Here is a 19,832-nt window from a genome sequence, read left to right as displayed (position 1 = left end):
TCTAAGAAACAAGCTACGTAGAAGGAGGAGCTCTTTTGCACTTCTCTGCTCATGGAAGGTGCTTATAAACAGGGGTCAGTCACTCTCTGTTTACATTCTTCATTGTTGTTTTCAGGAGAGAGTTGGTCCACCAGAACCCAAAATTCTAAAATCTCTAGGAATTTACCAAGTACTAAAGCACAGTCCTTTTAGATTCCAAAAAAATTAATCCTACCCCACGTTTTGACAAAAAAAAAATACATTCTACATATGAGTACCTTTCAATGCAACTCTTACTTAATTAAAAAAAATAAAAACCCATAAATTTAATTTTGTGGAAGCTATAATGAGCCTGGTTCTACATACCACTTTTATCAGCTCCAATCTCCCATTCCCCAGGGAAAGCAGTACAGAAGTGTCTTGTCCTTTGATAGCAATAGATAACTAACCTCATTCTGCAAAAGCAGAACTCAACAGAGTTGTTCTTTGTCTTCAGCAGAAGCAGGGAATCAGACCTCATTGCCTTGTGCTGAACCCATTTTAAGGCAATTTGATGCCTTACACATGATCATTGAAAAGCTTCCAGTTGTACCTGTTTTTTTTCTCCTAATTCTTTTCACCTGGCATTTCTTTATGCAACAGAGCACCAGGAAGTTTTATATTTAGAAGAAATAGGACTGGTCATATTTTCTGAACCTATATTTTGAGGCCTTCTGTATCCTTAACTATCCATTACATTCAAGTCAAATGTTTGTCTTTTGGTAGCAGCAAGGATTAAAGATGTAATTGCTTTTAAAGCAAACATTTTCAACTCTCCTTAGCCAAACAACCTGGGGCATTAGATTAACACTTCCCTGCCTCAGCTTTCATCTAGCCACTGCTAGCAAAAAAAAATTATGCAACAATAATCATACCTATTAAGGCTTTTTTTCCATTACTTTAGGTCTTGCTAGATATCTACTGATATACTAAATCAAAACCAAATGACAGAAGAACTTCAGATTTAGTGAGAGGTTTGGTTACAACGCCACAAAAAACCTGTGATGTCTCTATACCTCTGTCCAGACTGAGCTGCCATTGAGTAGGAAGGCATTACACAAACACAGTTGGCCACTTTCCTGTATTGCAATGATTCCTATGACCTGAAGACTCGATGCAAATCACAGAAATCACTTGGTGTGGTTTTGTTTAAATGATCTGCCTGACAGAAATATGTGTCTTTGTGCAGAGTAGGTATGACAAATCAAAATAACTCAGGAAAAAACATCTGTGTTACATTGACAGATGGAAAGCAAACAATCTGTACAAAACTGTGTTTCTCTGGCAAAAATAAACCAAAATGTTACTTAACATTATGAAAATTTAAATAAACAAAAGCTTCAGTATTACAGTTCACCATATCATTTTTATAATTAAGCAGTATTTCACACTCTCAAGCAACAGTAAGATGATTATGAAACCCACAAGTTTACCCCTGCACACATTCACACCTGTGTTACTTCAGTTCACTGAATTCAGTGGAACAACATCTGATTTAAAGTAAAGCAAGAGAAGAGACAGAGCTGAAGACTAAAAGTAAACCTGAGGGTTTTGATGAAACACAATCCTCAGCATGAGATACAAAAGGTGACTTTCCTGAAAAGTGCTACCTAAATTCTTAATGGCCTTCTGTACATAACCTCACCTCATCTCATCCTGACATAATCTTAATTAGTCTTAGTCCTGCTGCAGAGAAGCCTACTGAGGCAGTTAGCACCATACAATTAATCAGATACTTTGCACGCATCACAGCAACCAACAGTGTCAACTTACTGATGTGAGTTAACACAAACAGAAATCAACCCTGCCTTTCCCTTTCACATGAACTAAAAGCATGTGGCATGGAGTGAACGTATGATTGTTTCTTCTACACACCACTTACTGTCCTTTCGTCCCTAAGCAGCCATTTCCTAAAGCATCATTGCACTCTGCAAAGCATGTTTTGGGTTTCCTGGTGGTACTAGAAGAGACATGTAATTTGGTATTTCTCTTAGATTTCTGTTTCTTCAAAGAAGAATAAGTTTATCAAATGAAATTAACAATAAGACATACTTCTTGCAGGTGAAATTAATGAATCTCACCTTTTTTTTCCCTGTGCTTTAGCAGTTTTCAAGAAACTGAATTTTACACCTTCACATAAATATACATTTGAGAGCACAATCTGCAGTCATTTCACAGCAACAGAAATTATTTTATACTTAAGAATATAAGTATACACAATGTACACACTCAACTGATTAAAAGCTTCACCACCTATCTATGTAATTATACATCTTAATTTTATTCTGTTGTTTGAGATTTATCTTTGGTCTTCACTGCAGGAGCCAAACACCACAGTATTGTACATAATATCACTGAGGAGGAAACCATACAATTACACGACTTGATGGCAAAGAACAAAAAGAAAAAAATTCTACAAAGCTGCATTTTCCTAAGCTTAAACCAAAAGAGTTCAATAAACCACAAGAAGCTTTACGCAGTTTTGTATGACATGTGTAACATGCTGTGGTATTAGCAGTATAAGCAATGCTTCATACATGGTGGTGCTTCACTTCAGCTGAATATGGTAAAGCTACTTACAACATCAGTTCAGTCCATAAATAATATTGAACATAAGAAAGAATAGTCTGATATTTAGTGATTTCTCAGGTTCTCAGTGAGTTTATAATATTCCTACAAATGCTCTATTTAAATGATAGTTTATCTCAGGAACTGACAACTAACTGCTCAACACATTCTCTCCACATTGTTTGTGCCCCAAAGCCGTTCAGTATCTAAGACAGGAATTATTAAAATTTGGGACAGCTCTAGTGTTTGCATTTCTTAGCAAAAGAACATGTACACTCTATTCACTACCTGACACAAGAAGTCATTCCCCATTATTGCTGTCCAAACTTTTGGGGATTATTTAGGCATTTGAAGGCCTATCACAAGAAACTGGTGAGCTTACTGGAACTGCCACATGTTTCAGGTCCCACATGATTACCACTCCTCAAAGGAATCTAACCTCCATTTCTCAGGACCTAATTGCCCTGCATCTCTCCTATAGTAAACTTTCTAATTTATTATAATACTAGAAGAATTAAAACTCTTGATAGGATGGGTACCAAGTTTCTATGAAGTAAACTAAAATAGCAGTAAGTGAGGCTAATAAACTGTTCAATTTTTCCCATCTTTGCAAATAATAGGTATGTTACCAAACAGCAGCAACTAGGAAGAACAGATAAAATGGCCAAATATAAGTTTATCCCAAACAACTTAAAGCCCATCATCAAGCTGTCTATATGTACTGATGCTTCTTCCATGCTAAAGACACAGCTGTCCTTTATCTTGCCCTGTGTTATATTTTACAACCCTACAGTGACCTTCACTGTCATCTCACTCAGATTTGTCACTCTGACATAACACAGGGCCGGCCTAACACCATTGTGAGATGCAGGAGGTCACAACAAGATTTTGGTTAGTCACTGTAAGATTATGAGAAAAGTGTTCCAAAGGGATTAGCCATCATAATAAGCTCAGACTGTGTCCACCTAAAGATTGTACACACTGAGAACTGCAAATAAATGCAAGTGTGAGGTTGCAAGTCTCCCCTCCTCCTGACTCCTGTTATTATCTCACTTAGTCTGACAGTTATGTCATCTAGACAAGTTCTAGTGAAACTGTTATAGCTTTGGATGATTTTTCCAGTCTAAAGTGCCAAATTTCTTGAATGACTGGTGAAACTCTTTCCGAAGCAAATTTATTAGCCTTAATCATGGTAAGTTTCATCAGTCCTGGAACTAAAGGCATTTTACTTCATCACATACTGTAAGTTCATTGCATTTGGCCACATCAAATAAGCCTTTCTTACTCAGACAAACTGCTTATTCACAGGAGCTTTCATTTAAAAGTGGACTAAACTAGAAAAACAGATTTATGGGTAATGATTTTATAAGATTTCAGAAGTAATGGCATTCTCAACTTCTCCATATTTTCCTACTTAATCTCAAAGCTAGGGTTTTTCAGTGCTAGAAATAGTTAACACCTCCAAATCACTCAAAATTTGAAATGCTTGGCATTCACCTGAATCAGACTGAAAATTACTTTTTCAATACATTATTTTTTAGGTTTCAGTTGTGTTCTTAGTTGGGTGATGCTACTATTCTTCAGCATGAAAAGCACACCCACTGAAGACTTGATCCTTAACAATATGCAGTAGCCTAAGGAAATATTGTCATGGGAGCCAGGAACAGAATTTAAGCTTCTTTGTCTCTACTGAGATCCCTTTGATCTGAAAAATTTCTTGAAGTTGAAAATCATAAAGCTGGTAAGAAGGGCACTGGCACATCTATTTGATATAAAAATGCAACCCAGGTGAAATCTGTAACAGGAAATTCAACAAATTCAACACACTCAGAACAGGTGGCAGCTGAAAGATTCCTCACAGAAAATGGTTTCTGATGTCTAGTTCTCTTTTGACAGATTTTGCTAGACATATTTTTGCTACATTTTCTGCTTATTAGTAGTTAACAATTGGCTTAAGTATGAACACCCTGGTTTTAATACATTTCCACTTAGTTAAACATAACTCTGGTCATTCTTGGCATGTACGTCAATTTGTCTCTGGAATATGAGCTATCTAGAGCATCTTTTCTCCAGCCCAGCACAGCCGAGTTACATTGTTCCTGTTGTTGGATCAGAATTTGCTTGCTTAGGCAAGAAACTTCATCTTTTTCTTTCCCCACCTTTTTCTCTGGGCTCCAGCAGAGATTTTACACAATATATGCTTAGACCATTACTAATGCTTAGACATCTCCAGAGTGTGTGTTAGCATGGATTGCCTTTGTCCAGTGACAGGAGAAATGTGCATTTATGCAAAGTGGCGTGGGATTTGCAATGTCATGCACAGTGGAAGGTCCTGCTTATCAGCCTTTTTCACAGTGTTGACCTTATTTATTTTGCAAGGACTCAAACACCCTGGCAAGTGTGGAGTCTGCAGTTCCGTGGAAACCAGGCATGCCAACTGAATACTTACTTTGCTAACACTCTTCTCAGACAATCTCCTTAAAAGTTATCAGTAACATGAAGATGCCTCCTTGTCATTTATCCATTCATTTTAGCTCCTTCAGAACAAACTTGTTTTCTAGGACCATCAGAACGTTCTACCTACATCCCAAAGAAAACTGGGCTGCACGTACTGATGCTGGCAGTACTTAGAGCAAGCTATGAAACAGAAAATCAGTCAAAATGACAATGCTTACCCCGTTCTGTGTCATAGAGGTACACAAACTTTTCCCACTTATAGTAAGTCAAGAGGCTCAAGATGGCTCCTTTCAAGGCTGGCCGCATCTGGATGACGAACTGCACATCTGCATCCGTCGGGAAGCTCGGGGTGATGAAGGACGTGTGAAGGGCTCCACAGAACGACGTCAGGGTGTTCATGGACATCTGGTCATAGAATCCAAAGATGGCATAAACTCCTCTGGAAAACTGTGAACAGACTAAGAAAGACAGACAAGGGTGTTAAAATCTGATATATATGAATACAGTCAAACTTTCAAAGTATATTTGAGGTAAGCCCTCCAACCATTCCTGAAATTATTCTGTATGATACAGTAGATGGAGTGAATTAATGAAATAATATATACTAATTTCAGAGTAGTAACGATTGTACCAACTTTGTAGCACTTAAACTGGCCTGAACACATTTAATTTTTGTTGTGCTTTGTCCTGTGTTGCTACAATCCACTAATCCCTCTTTATTCTTCAAAAATAAACATGGGATTACATTACCTGTCTGTTAATAACTTTCCTTCCTTGAGTAGCACCTTGAGAACTCTGTGAGGAGCTACATGACAAATGTCAGGCCTGCCTTAAAGTCAGAATGTTAAGGGGTATTTTTTCCTGGCATCTAAAATTGATTCAGATCTGATTCAAAGAAATCAGAATGTTTTATTCCTTTATAGTCCACAACTCTAAAATCTCTGTGTGGTCTTTTTCAGTAAGGAATTATGGTGTCTTCTTAACAGAGTGTTAAAATCTTTCAGAGTAATAAAGTCTGTGACTTATTATATGACAACACAAATGAGGAGCACATATTGTTGCTTCATGGGACTAAAGCTGATATCCCTTAAGCTGAAGGCTCTTAGTCATTAACCATTCTGCTGTCCTGAGGAACTCATCTTGCACCAGAAAAAACTCAAAATGCAGACAAAGATGATTTTTTTCCACATGAACTTATCTGGGAAAATACGTCATTATTTCCCATCCTTTATAGAGATTGAACAATGACCATTTTGGACAAAAGTGAAAATACTTCGATTTGTAAACATGGCCAGATTCATGACATTGCAGGAAAAAGAATTTCTTTGTTGTTCAGCTCTGTAGGAAAAGCACAAAGTTCTTGTGACCTGGGTTCTTTCCTTGGAGGGAGTCTGCATCACAGATAGAGAGGGAGCCTGATCTGTGAGGTGCTGGGGCTCTGGATTATAAAAAGACAGTACAACTGCAATACAATACAGCACAGCAGCACTTCTAATCATACCACTGCTGAACAGGGATGAGCATGGCCCATTTGTAATGAAAAAAGGCTTCCCAGAAAAATGTTCATTCATTAACAATTACACTTGTGAAGAACTGGATTTAACAAAAATTTACAACCAGCCCCATTGTATTGGGGTGATTTTATGGTGATACTCTATTCCCTAATCCTCTAATTCCCTAAGCCTCCAGAAATGGCTGCTATAGATTTAATATGAACCAGAGGGTGGGGCTGGAGCCTGGGAACCCCAGGTGAAGGCTCTGTTGGAACTCTTCACAGAGTGTGCTCTGCACACCGTGGACAGGGACGTTACATTGCTCCTTTGTTGGATTAGTTTTGCTTGCCTAGGCAAGAAGCTTCATTTTTTTCTTTCCCCACCTTTTTCTCTGGACTCCAGCAGAGATCCTTCAGTTTTTTTGGTTGTGTGGGGGTGATTTTTTTGTTTGTTTTGGGGTGGTTTTTTTCCCTCACCCTTGAACTGTTTTGGCTTGTTTTTTTTTCTTTTTTTCCCCCTTCCAATGCTGGCAGCCTGTGTGGGCTGTGCCAGACAGCCCAGGCCTCAGGAGGGACCAACCAGCAAAGGAAAGGACACCAAAACCAACCAGCTTTGCCTGCTGTGAGGAGGAGACCAACACCAGAAAGGTTCCCATCTATTCTGCCTGAGTGGCTGCGTGAGCTCCTGTGCCTCCCCTTCCCTGACACAAAGGGGACAGCTGCCATCTCTGCCCCCTGGCCACACAGGCCTGGCAGGGGTGGGGGTTAAGGTTTGGAAATTTCAATTTCCAGCATTTAATCAATCCTTTTCTGTGCCTTGTGTGCACCCTTTTTTTGGTTTAATAAACAGTTTGGGTTTTTTTCACTTTCACCCATTGGTATTAATTTCTCTCATTGGCAAACTCCCTTCTCTTAAGAGGAAACATTAATTTCAGGTTTTTTTCTCCTAAAACTTGTCTCTAAACCAAGACATCCATTAAACACTTCTGCAAAAACACTGCATATTTAACTTCGTAAAAAACCAAGTAATTCCCAGTAAGGAAGACATGACTTCTACACAGAAATGTACAGCATTGCTACTTCTCAAATACCATCACATTTTCCACCATAAATACTACCATTCGTGATCACTAAAAACTGTAAGAGTAATTTAAAAAAGGATTCTCCACAATATCAGCTCATTGACACAGCATCATGGAGAACATCTAAAATCAGCAGTCAGGTGTGAAAATTTGATTTTCTTCCTGAAGCTCTAGATGTAAAAACTAGAGCCGCTGTTAAAGAATTTCTTTAAGTATTTAAGCCACTGTAACAGGACATGACCAGCAGCAAATAGCAGCTGGTGAGACACAGAAAGGAAATAAGAGGTGGTAATTTCTGAAAGGAAAGTTTGTAGAGGTATCAACCACAGAAAAGATATAAAAGAAGTTATAATACAGTAAGAATTTATTCCCAGAGGCATGACTGAGGAATTAAATACACTGTTTAAAAAGGCATTTTGTTAAACTACATACCAGCAGGATATAAAGCAGAAAAGCTACCATAAAAAATTATCTGCTGAAGTAACAAATAAAAAGCATTAACTTACAGATAAAAAAGGGAAAAACAAAAATTACATTAGTCTCCAGATCATTGAAATGGTGTCTAAACCGTCTAATTCCATAGGAATAATCAGTGAAGTGGGATTAATGGAGTGAGTGTCCTTGCATACACTGATCAAGCTTCTTTCATGTATATATTAAAGGCACAGTTTTTATGTAGATTCTGAACTGCAGAGAAAACCAAGGAATCATCCCTTCTTGCAATGTAAACCAACATTCTCAAAGATCTCCTCATCCTAAAAACCACGAGTTTTTCAAATAGTCCTGGATTCACCCATCATCCCTTATGAGGTGTAAGACTGAGGAATACTTCTGAACTGTGACTCAACTGAGTTAAACTTTATTTTCATACCAGATTGTGCTCTTTTATGCAAAGTTTCCATCATCAATTGGTGAAGAATCTAAGAAAAAAAACCAGCCTGTGAACACCCTGACGAAGCAGGACCTTCTCCAAGTAACACCCTGGAGCCAACATGGAGCTGCTGCTCGCATGGAGGCGAGAGCTCGGATTTGGTCCTCAGAGTACTTGTAATTATTTTTCCTCCTGATTTTGGAGGATCACCAAAAATATATTCTAACAAATGCAACTACCTACCCACTCTTATTTCTTCTGGGTCAGGTTTGTAGTCACAGCAGATTTGAAAGATTAACTGTTTGATGGAGTGTCTTAATAGTTTATTATTCCTGACTATCTACACTGCATGCACTGTAGGATGCCAACTTAGTTTTACCAGCCTATTTAAAAGGCAAATAAACCTTAGTTTTTATACGGAAAAGCTAAAAGGCTAATTATCTCAGTCCTCCATGTTCATTTGCAGTTTTTAACTTACAGTTTTGTTAAAATTTTGTAGCATTAGGTCTTCCACACAGTTTGTGACCTAATCTCCTCTGCAATCAGACAAATCTATAGAATATCCATGAACCCAGAGTCGTATTTGTGCTTGTTTTCCAAAAAACAAATGTGTAATTACATTCATTTTAATTACACTATTATTCTAATATCACTGAGCCACAAGAAAAAAATTAAAAAGACTAACTAAACCTTAGCCTTAAGCTCTTTTTACAAGCTACTTTCTACTGACAATCAGAACAACCTTCATGTTTGAGTAAGAATTTTGGTATTTTTCCTTAATTAATCACAGTTGATTTATTGGGGTTTTTTCCCTATTTGAAAAATACAGATGGTCAAACACATACTTTGGCTGTTAAAGAGATTATTTGGACAAGTCCTAGTTCAACTTCATTCCTCAAGAAAAAAAGCAGGTTTTTTTGCTGAGCTATGAATCTGCTCGTAATTATGTGGATGCACATCTGTTTCCAAGGACAGCACATAACCAAGTTGCTTTATAACCTGATCTGAAAAAGTTTCAATATCTACAGATGAGGGAGAGGTCCTGAGCAGCAGTTTTCCAATGGGAGATCATGATAAACCATTATTTTGGCATTGGGTGCAAGGTGAGTATTTATTAATGGAGATTTAATGCTGGACTTATTCTCACAGTGAGCTGCCACGTGTCATTGTGTCCAGGAGAGAAAGTGATGGTATGACAGAAGTCTGTGAATTCTCAAACATGTCAAGAGAAGATAAGAAACTTTCAGGTCATGACAGACTGGTGTTTCCTGCCAAGGAAGGAAAATGCTCAGAGGCAGAGTGATAACAGTCCTAAGAAGAATTTACTTAAAAAAAAAAAATCCAAAAAAACCCCACCACCACACCAAAAAACCCCAAACCAAAAAAACTAAACTAAACCAACCAAGCAAAAAACCAAAACCAAGCCCTAAAAAACTCAAACCCCAAAACCAACTGACCAAAATGCAACTACTGAAGCCAAATAAATAGAAATCTTAGTTTCCACACTGAATAGCAGCTGAGCTATCCTAGGCATCAGTGTAACCCAATGAACCCAGATGTCTTTTACTTTCATTTCCATCCTTCCTCCAGTCAAATCAGGCCCACCACAGAAACTTGCTAAGATTAACCAGATAAGTTTGTTTGTTTGGTTTTTATTTCACTCAGATCCCAAGAAGGCTGCAGGCCAGAATCTCAAAAGACGTCCCACTTCACACAAGTTATTAGATGATTTATGTATTTTTAAAATTTATTTTTGCTTTCTAATGGTATTTAGTTTTTCTATGTTTTAGTGACTGTGAGTATTCCTGACACAACAAGGTTGTATAAGACCTGACATTTCTACTGTCTATTGCCTAGAAGCTAAAGTCAAAACTTCTGACACCTTTTTTTTCCTTCCAGTTCTTACTATAAACAACTGAAGCGCTACTAGGAACATTTACAAGCAGGTTTGGATTTTGTTTGTTTAAAGAGGAGATATATAAAGCTAACAAAAGGGATATGTTACTGGTGGAATTTAATACATGCTTTTCCACTGGATGACACCATTTTTTACTGGATTGTAAAAGTCAGCAGGATTCTCCCAGATGTGGCATCCAGTGCGTTTTGGCCCTGGATGCAACAGCCCGGTAGTTTTGGAGTCAGGGGTTGGAGGCTACAATACCTCAGACACTATTCCTCCTTCATTACTTGTTTTATGAGCAAGTAATTTCCCCTTTGTCCATATCAGTTTCCTAGAGAGTAGGTCTGACAAAGTCACCCTGTGTCACAGGGCACTGTCAGCCTGTCTCAGCAATACTCCCCCAGCTCTTGGGAGGGCAGGCACTGTAGGAGCTCTGTCCAGCTGACATTACCATGTGCTGCTCAAACTGCTCCCTTCGTTTTGTGTTCTGGGTTTTCCTCAGCTGTGAAATAATTTTATTGCCTCCACTTCCTTCTGCCAATTGTCTTGGATTCCAGACAACTCTCACTGTCAGCTTCAGCCAACAGACTAATGGGACTACTTTACAATGGAATAATACGCAGCCTAACTCAGAGCAGTTGCCATTTTCTAGGGCTCCATCCTGACCTCCTTGTAATAAAGCAAGGGTTACCATTAACATTACCTCTTACAGTAAGAACACAGACTTTCTCTTAGAGAGACAGACAATGCCTCTACTACTTTCTTTTGCTTTCATTTCAATACACAGAATGAAAAGCAACAATTCTCTACCTTGAGCCCTGAGGAGATCAGCACAGCAGTGCCCCTGAATGCAGAATGAGCTTCTTTCAGGGGGCTCCAGGCAATCAGACTTGAGAGCTGCCTTTAAAGACAAGCCCATCATATTAAAAATGTAAAATTAAGTGAACTGCATTTACCTATAGCCAATAAAACCATCTTTTACATTTTAATTAAGACTGAATTCTGTCATGAAGAAAATATTGTTTAAAATTCAGGTGAGAAAAGATGCATTTCTGAAAGCAGCTATTCCTGGAACAGTTACCAGTGAAAATTCCTGGGGGCAGGAGGGAACCAAGGAAGCTACAACTTGAAATTGGATACAAATCTTCCTGAGATACTGGCTATAACATGACTTCTCATCTTACCTAGAAAAAGATATGCCCTCACAAACAAAAAAATATCCCCTGAAAACAAAAAAGCCCAACCCAAAACCTCACAGCAGAGCACAAAACAAAACCATAATTTACTCCTGTTACTTCAGTTATGGCATCAATTTTCTCAATTATGAAATTGCAATGTTTTGTCTACTTCTTTTTACAAAGAACTACTCAGCTTGCTTTCTTCTATCTAATGTCTTCTCCAAATATACACACTTCAGTTTGCATTTTATTTTAGTAGAGCAAATAAAATAAAAACAGCATGTTCTGGCAGCAGGAGGGGGATATTATTAAATAGTAAATGAATGGATTAATCCTTATGCCTTTCATATTTTACAAACCATTTACTGGACAGCAATTCTAAACACATGTTCAGATCCAAGCAGCCTTGAACACTCTCTGGTCTGATCCTGTTCAAGATTACTTTGGTCACCATTTCCTAACTCCATCACACACTGTTAAAGAAGTTTTTATTTCTTATCTGCTTTTCAAGATGACTTTGGAACCCCAATCACAAATACAGTTCTTTGGTGCCGAGTGCTGTACACACCCATTGCCACAACCTTGGTTTCTTTCAGTGTGCCCAATTGCTTATGACATACTTGACTCATTAAACTTCACACATTTTGGCTTTTATATATATGACTGTGGTCAAATAAAACCTTAACAATGTACATGAATTTGTTGTGACACATTTCTGATGGTGGAAGAAACCCAGGAGTCAATCCACCAGTTTTCAGGAAGTGTCAGACTCTTCTCAGGACCAAAATATGAAAGGATTTTGTTTTTCTGGCATCCCTGTTACACACGGATTTTTAAAAAAATATACCATTGATTATGAGTACTATTAGAACATTCCTTTTGAAAGGCTGTGAGTCAGATAATCATGATTCATTTTGAAGTATAAACCATTGGAGTTTGAAAGAAATAAAACAGGGGTTTAAGTTTAAAATGGATCACAGGTGAGAGCAGATATATCGGCCATAAAAAGCAACTGATTTTTTTGAAGATGATTTTAAAAACGTGTTAGGTACTTAAGGACTATACTTAGGTACATGCTGATCAGAATACTACATTATCCTGCTTGTGTCTTTACAAGATGGGAGTTCAAGCTCTCAGACCACCAAGCTTTCTATTCTTAAACCCATCCTGGTAATTCACAATCTTCTACTGTTAACAGAACACTTTTCATCCTGATCCCACCATACCCACAGGCTGCTCACAAGAAGCATTTATTTTAAAGGAAAGCTATTAAAAACATACCACACAGTTTAAAGAGCTTTTAGAAAGAAGACTTTGTAACACTGTTGTAGAAGTCAAATTTAAATGCTGTGGATTTTTGTTCTTTGTGACCTCTTCAGCTTTCTGCCTATGGTGATCTTGACACCAAAGTAGATGCTTGCAGGAGAAGCACAAGAGGCTTCTCTTGGTAGATAGTCAAACTCACTGCTGGAGAGACATGAAAGGCATTGGTATCTGCCTTTCATACCCTGCTGAAGAGAGGTTTCTGCTCAGCTGCTCCAGGATAATCAATGCCTTGCCAACAGCAGCAGCATGTGCAATGCCAACACTCTGCTCCTGATTGCAGCTCCACCATCCTGCATGCTTAAGATTTATGGCAGAGGCGTTCCTCGGGTTCAGAGAGTGTTAGGAACTTAATGAGTGGATGTAAAGCAGTTCACTGAGCTCTGACCTTCACAAACGCTTCAGCCAATCCTATACACATAACCACACACTCCTTTCTCCATGAACCATGGGAGATGAGCTAACACCTGTGTGAGGGAGCCAGAGGACCTGTCAAAGCTTTCTGCAGGAGAGTCTAAATATACTCACAGCAAACAACGATCATTTGCGTTCCTCACATCCAATATCCAGCTCCTGCTTCGTGACTAATCTCTGCAGAAGCACGGACAGCGTGCATGCAACACAAATATGTAACACTCACTCAAGTGAAATAACTTGTTTCCATCTGTTGCACCATTTGAAATGCTTTTAATTTAATATGGTATGTCATGCCTGCTTGCTCTGATCACTTTAGATTGTAACTGTATCTCTTGTTTTCCAAAGCAATTTTTCTAAAAATGTTGGTAGGAGGAATATATGAAAACCCCCATTCTTTCAAAAATTGTCCAGTTATAACACACCAAAAAATTTAGCAGCCATTTATTTACAAGCAGGCAATATATTCTATTAGAATATGCATGTTATTAAACACAGTTACACAAATGTTTCTGTAAATATATTCAAAGTAATAAGAGTTCCACAAGCCATTAAGCACTCTGCCTTGGAACAAAAAGACATGTTCAAAAAAGTGTTTTTAACATGAATTTGACAAGATAGGGTAGACCAGGGAGTACCCACTTCACTATTGTTACCTTCTTCAGAGATGATCCATCTTAACAATTTAAACAATAGGCTAAGGGAAAGCAAGAGCTTTTTGGTATGAAAAAAAAAATAAAATAAATCATACCCATCAGAAAAGGGCAGCATTTTGTAGCTGAGGATGTTAGGCAGAACGTAGGGCTGAATCAAAGAGCAGCAGCTGAAGGCAATGCCGTGAATCAGCAGCTGCAATCTCCAGTACCCCAGTACTCTGAAGGGATTTCTTATATCACTGGAACATCTCAGTGTGGAGGAAGTAAAAAGGCAGAGGCATTTTATTAAATGTATGCTTGTTCAGCAGATCCTTTCCTAAGTGATTTCAGAAGTTGACTTCATTCTGGGCCACTGTGGTGAGAGGCAATAAATCAAAACAAGGCTCTGGCAGTGTGATGAAAGATGAGCTGAGTCTGCTGAGGTGGTGCCACTTATAGGCCTGTGGGGATATATTACAGAGGATGAGAGAAGAGACGAAGTGGCCAACACACCTGAAGCACTGAGCTGGGTAAAATTCACCAGGAGGTGAAGGTCATGATTAAGGTTGTTCAAGGAGAACGGGGAAGCAAATGCCAAGACAGCAGCTGTGCAAGCAGCCTCCAGCTCTGGAGGGTTTCCAGTTGGCTCTATGTTTGCAGAGCATGGTGCTGGCTGACAGACAGCCCAGCTTACCCAAAGCAACAGTCCCTCACACTTTCCTGGAGGCTCTGCAATGGTATTCCAGCAAGAACTGTCACTGTAAGTACATCTTGGACCAGTGGACTGGATTTCATATTTCTGTGTCTCCTCCCCCATTCTACTCAAAAGTTCATGGGCTATGCAATTCTCACCCTTGTGTTCCACTGCTGTCAGCTGATCAGTCTGAGAGGCTTCAGATCCATTAATGCAGAAGCAGAAACAGGATGTCTGTGGAAACTGGCTTCAGGAGCCAGGGAATTATTTGAAGATGCTCCTTAGGGGTCCAATAAAATACCCACCAGTACCACTGGAGAAGTTCACATGGAATTCAGTGAAAGCTGGACTAGAACCAAAAGATTAATCACACTGAAAGTGCAAACTACAGAAATAGTGATATTTAGCAACATCCCAACTGCCCTTCCAAACCATCCTCCCATCTATTTGTGTTGATATTATTTCTATCTCCCTGAGCCCTCAGATTTTTTTTCTTGCCATCAGCCTCCTGGACCTTCATGATCACATCTGACAGTATTTCACAGTCCAGTACCCTCAGCTAAGCCAGTGCCTTATTTACAGGAAACAAGAAGAATATTATTCTTTATGAATTATGCATAATCACTATTTATCAAGCTGGGTTAATTGGCACATAACAAAAGAGTTGTCTGGTGCACAGCTGAATAAAGTGGAAGCCAAAATTGATGGAAATGGTATAGCAAAAGCCTGATTGTGAAAGAAAAGTCACATTGCTACATGTTAATTTTTAAGTGATTGCTGCCCTTTCAGAGGGGGAAGGGGAGGCCAAGAGAGACAGACCTAGTTTGGAATTATTTGTTAATCTCAGAGGGTTTGGACACCATGCCATAGCTTTAAATACTGGTTTAAAGTCCGCTCTCAGCCACCCACATAGCAAAATGTTAACATGGTGCACATGCATTTTTTGTGCTCCACAAGATGCTGCAACATTTATAAGCAGAGAACAATCTCATAAATCATTAACAACAGCATGAGACTGTGGTCTGCAGGGGTATGAGTGATGCTGATAGAGCAGTGGGACTCTTCCCACACCTCCACTTGACAAACAAGAGCTAATTGCCTCACATCAAGGCCAGACTAGCAGCCCTTTGGTTCTAGGACCAAGAGATCCTGAGTGCATCATGAGACAGTGGCAGTGCAGGGCAGCATCTGACTTTTTCTAGAACACACACACCTGAAGAACCACAGCTTACCTAACCTTGGTCTACATGCACAGAGGGTTTTACTTAATGTCCTACATCCCAAAGCTATGTGCACAAACTTAAGAACATGTTTCAGTGTTTTGATGGACAGACACAGACTGAAGCTCAAGACACTGAATCAGAGCTGAGGGTCAAATTACCATGGTGCTCACTCCAGTGGGCCACTTCCATGAGGGATTACAACTGAGCTGTATGAGGGGTTGTCAGATGATTTAGTTTGATTTACATCATTACACTTCCACACCTCCTTGGTCTCTTCTCTACTAACATTAGTAAAATCTCTCCTAGCAGTAAAACACCTGCAAATCCATGCATCAACTACAGCCCCTCCTTCCCTCCCCCTTACCAGGAGAGTTAACAGAAAATGAGAAGACTCCTGCAACTTCCATTCCTAAGAGTTAGGAACTCTTATTCACAAACATCATGCAGGCCAGAAAATCCTCCTGTGACCTTACCATGTTTGTGGTCTTATCAGCATGAATATAAATGAATGTAGAACCACAGATACTTAAAAAAAAAAATCTGGATTACGTTATTGCCATTGCAGCTCCTCCCTACTGGAAATATGGTTAGCAAACAAAAGCTTTCTTCTGAAAAATATTCTGACACTTTATTACAAGTATCAAAAAAAATTATTCTCTGGCTTTTTACAAAAATCACTAAATCTGCTAACAACTTGCTTGTATACTCCAAAAAATTCCGAGCATCCTGCAAAACTATTGAGTAAGCTTAGAAGGGAGAGAAAAATGAAGCAAGGGGAAGTCCAAAGCAACAATGTTGCTGCAACACTATCCCAGCCTTTTCTGGTTTTGGGAACAAGAACACCAATCCTTACGGCAGAAAGTAAATAGGAATTTCTAAAGAGAAATGCACTGTGGATGTTTCCTTCAATTAGACACGTCAGCTCTCAGTCTACGACAAACCATTAGGAATTATCCCATTTAGGGGATATTTTTTTCAGCCAAGGAACAAGCAGATGAGTCTCACCACTGTCTGAAACACAACTCTTGGTGCAACACCCAAATCAGTACAGAGTTGGAGGAAACAGTCTCAAAAGGACAGTGTGTATCTTTAGGACAGTAGGTCTGACATCCAATTTACCAAACAGCTCAACTGCAGCATTTTGGATGACAGATGGCAATAAATTTCTCTGCCTTAAGGCAATTTCCCCCAGGGCTGTACCATTCCTCAAGCTCTGCAGTGAGCTGCAGGATGAGCTCTTTCCAGAAGACCATCATCACCCTGAAGGCCTGTCCCCACTGCCGCTTCTCCCTTGCTTGCAGCACCACTTGTTCTGGGAGGTCAACCATGGAACAAAACTGTGCTAAGGACAGGGAGAATCTTAGTGAGAGATGAGACTGGAGAGAGTCACTGCCAGCTCTGGGTGACATGACCAGGCTCAGGAGCTGGGCAGCCCTTACTCACAGCAGGCACAGACACAGTGACGGGAGGAACCATTTCATGAACTCTATGAACTCGATTAATTTTTCAGCTGCCTGTCAAAAAAGCTTTTAAAAAATCAGCTTGCTATGCACAACAGAATAGGAACTGATATGTGACTACAGTTAGAGATTGTAAATAATGCCTTACTTTAATTTAAATCTACCATGTCCTACCAAATAAAAACTTATTAAATTTCTGCTTTACTAATTTCTTATAAAGTAACACACAATATCCTCCAGTCTTTACAGATTCATGATTCTCAATTTTAACCTGAAAATTCCACGGCCAGTTTCAAGGTAAATTTAAAATATTTGTCTCTTGTCAGAACCTGTGTAATAGTCAAGAGAAGCACTCACATCATTCAGCAAAAAGCAGCTCATCACAAAGGTTCCAAACCAGGAAACCTCTCTTTCTCTGCATCACACACAAATCCATCTCATGTAATTCTGTACTGCCTAAGCAGCAGACAACAGAAAGGGCTATGATAATGTGCCCAAATAATTGTATTTGATTAAACTGATGCATTGTAGGAGATGAGGTTGGGCTACTGCTACTGAATTTTCCTACTCCGATTCTCAAACCAACTCCCTGACAGTCAAGCTTTTTAAAGTGTCCCATCAACAGACCATTTTTGGACTTGAAAATTTTGTAGGCCTTGAACAGACTTATTTGTTGAACTCAGGTAGTAAAGCTTTTGAGATAGATTAATGGACTAAGTGAAGTGTCTCTCCAGTCTATACCAGAAGGCTTAAGAGACCTCATTTTCAAAGAAATGTCAGCTATAGGCACAGAAGACTTCTTTGTACTCTGATTTTCTCCGTGTATTTTCCATTTGCACGAGTGAGTCCAAGCCCTCCTTCCCAGTGGCAATGTTATCAGTGAGACAATACCTTTCTATAACAAAAATAGCACAGAAACTTGTATAAGAAAAATGAATTTGATAACAATAGAATGACTTTCTCATAATAATTTAATAAGTTGAAGACAGGAAGATTTAAATCCTCCAGAAGAGCTGCATAAAAGGGATTGATGAATTCATCAGCTCCTCCAAGCTTCCCAAAGAAGCCCAGACAATATTTCTTACCTCCTGTTCTACAGATATCACCTATAAAAGAAAAGCAGGCATTCAAGTCCCTCTATTATGCTATTCATTGCTTCTGGGGCTAAACTCACTGCAGAATCTGCTTTAAGTAAATGTGACACATTTAAAAATATTCTGATTTGTTTCTAATCTCTCATTAGAATAATACACTTGTAACGCTCTTTCTGGTTAGGATCATGGTTCTGAACCCTGAAGTTACCACATGGACATACAGCAAGCTTCTGACCTTTATGGTTTTCCACTAAACCAAGAAAAATCTGCAAAAACATTGCCAGAAATGTAAACACATGTTATCACTAGTTTTGGTTAAGCACTGTCAGTATATTCCAGTATTTCAAGAAGTCCTGAGACCTACAGAATCCATATCAAACAAACTAAATTATGAACCCCATGGATTGAAAAACCATGGACTGCTCAAAATTTTTTATGGATTTAGCAGTATACTTTTACATACAGTTCTCTCTCTTTTCTTGCTATTGGATAAATAAAAAGAAGACAAAGTGATGGGACTAACAAACACAGAAGTGTAATCCTTTAACAAGTCAGCAATTGCTGCCACTTACAAAAATGAAAGGAAAAAAAAGCCATTTTTTCCCCTCTGGTTGACTGTCATGTTGGTGCTAGAAGTACAGACAGCAGGAAATAACTTCACACATAGTATACAGAATTAATGAATTTACCCTGTCTCTTTAATCTTTGGGATTTTATTGTTTTAATCTATGTTTGATAGTAATATTTAATTCCATCCAAATTATTGGGTCATACAAGGATTCAGTGGTAGCCATCTGCTAGGAGCCTCCTCTTCACTCTGGGGGGAACAAAACTACACTGAATCTTTCATCTTACTTTGTTGAGTTACTATAGGAATAGAAAGAGATTGACAGTAACAGGATAATTTAGTAGCCATGAATAGATGGACTAAACAATAGTTCCAAATTATTTCATTTCTGTTCTTTAAAAAAAACAACTTCCCCTTCCATGAAATCTTCCCATGATACAGTAATTAAAAATCCTTCTAGACAGCAGACACATCAAGGTTGTCCCCTAGAAGTGAGTATTTTCAAGCCATTTCACATCTTAGAAAGAAGTGCAACTTAACTCTTGGTTCCAGATCCTTTTCCAAATTGTGGCTTCCCTTCACACACTTGGTCCTATTCTTCCTCTCTCCCAACATCCAAACCCATTCTCAAACAAGACATACCCTGCTATCACACAATTAACATTGAATAAAAACATAAAAGAGGGAGAGTATTACTGCAAATAAAGCAAACCATGGAAATTTCACAATAAAAATATTTTCTTTTACCAAAAGGATGGTTGAAACAAATGTAAATAAATTCAGTATCTAGGATTTTCATGACTTCAGCTAAGCAGAATAAATGTGCTGGGTCAAGGTAATAAGTGAAACTAATCA

At 38.7% G+C, this 19,832-nt stretch overlaps 1 protein-coding gene across 5 annotated transcripts in view; it reads right to left on the bottom strand.

Moving 5' to 3' along the window:
• The window catches only part of GRIA3 (glutamate ionotropic receptor AMPA type subunit 3), a 142,085-nt gene that overhangs the window by 103,221 nt on the left and 19,032 nt on the right, over positions 1–19,832 (bottom strand). For 4 of the 5 annotated variants that reach the window (XR_010365820.1, XM_064426792.1, XM_064426791.1 and 1 more), the window contains exon 3: positions 5,262–5,501. Coding sequence is in view for 3 of the 5 variants with exons in the window: in XM_064426792.1 (XP_064282862.1) it covers positions 5,262–5,501 (240 nt within the window). In the remaining 2 variants the exon portion in view is untranslated. Of the gene's footprint in view, positions 1–3,308; positions 3,333–5,261; positions 5,502–19,832 lie in introns of those variants that run through there. The other variant, XM_064426793.1, reaches the window with a different exon arrangement.

This window comes from Passer domesticus, chromosome 7 (assembly GCF_036417665.1).
Source record: "Passer domesticus isolate bPasDom1 chromosome 7, bPasDom1.hap1, whole genome shotgun sequence".
NCBI classification, from domain to species: domain Eukaryota; kingdom Metazoa; phylum Chordata; class Aves; order Passeriformes; family Passeridae; genus Passer; species Passer domesticus.
Note: the sequence above shows the minus strand (reverse complement) of the source record. Positions and strands in the feature narration are given on the sequence as shown.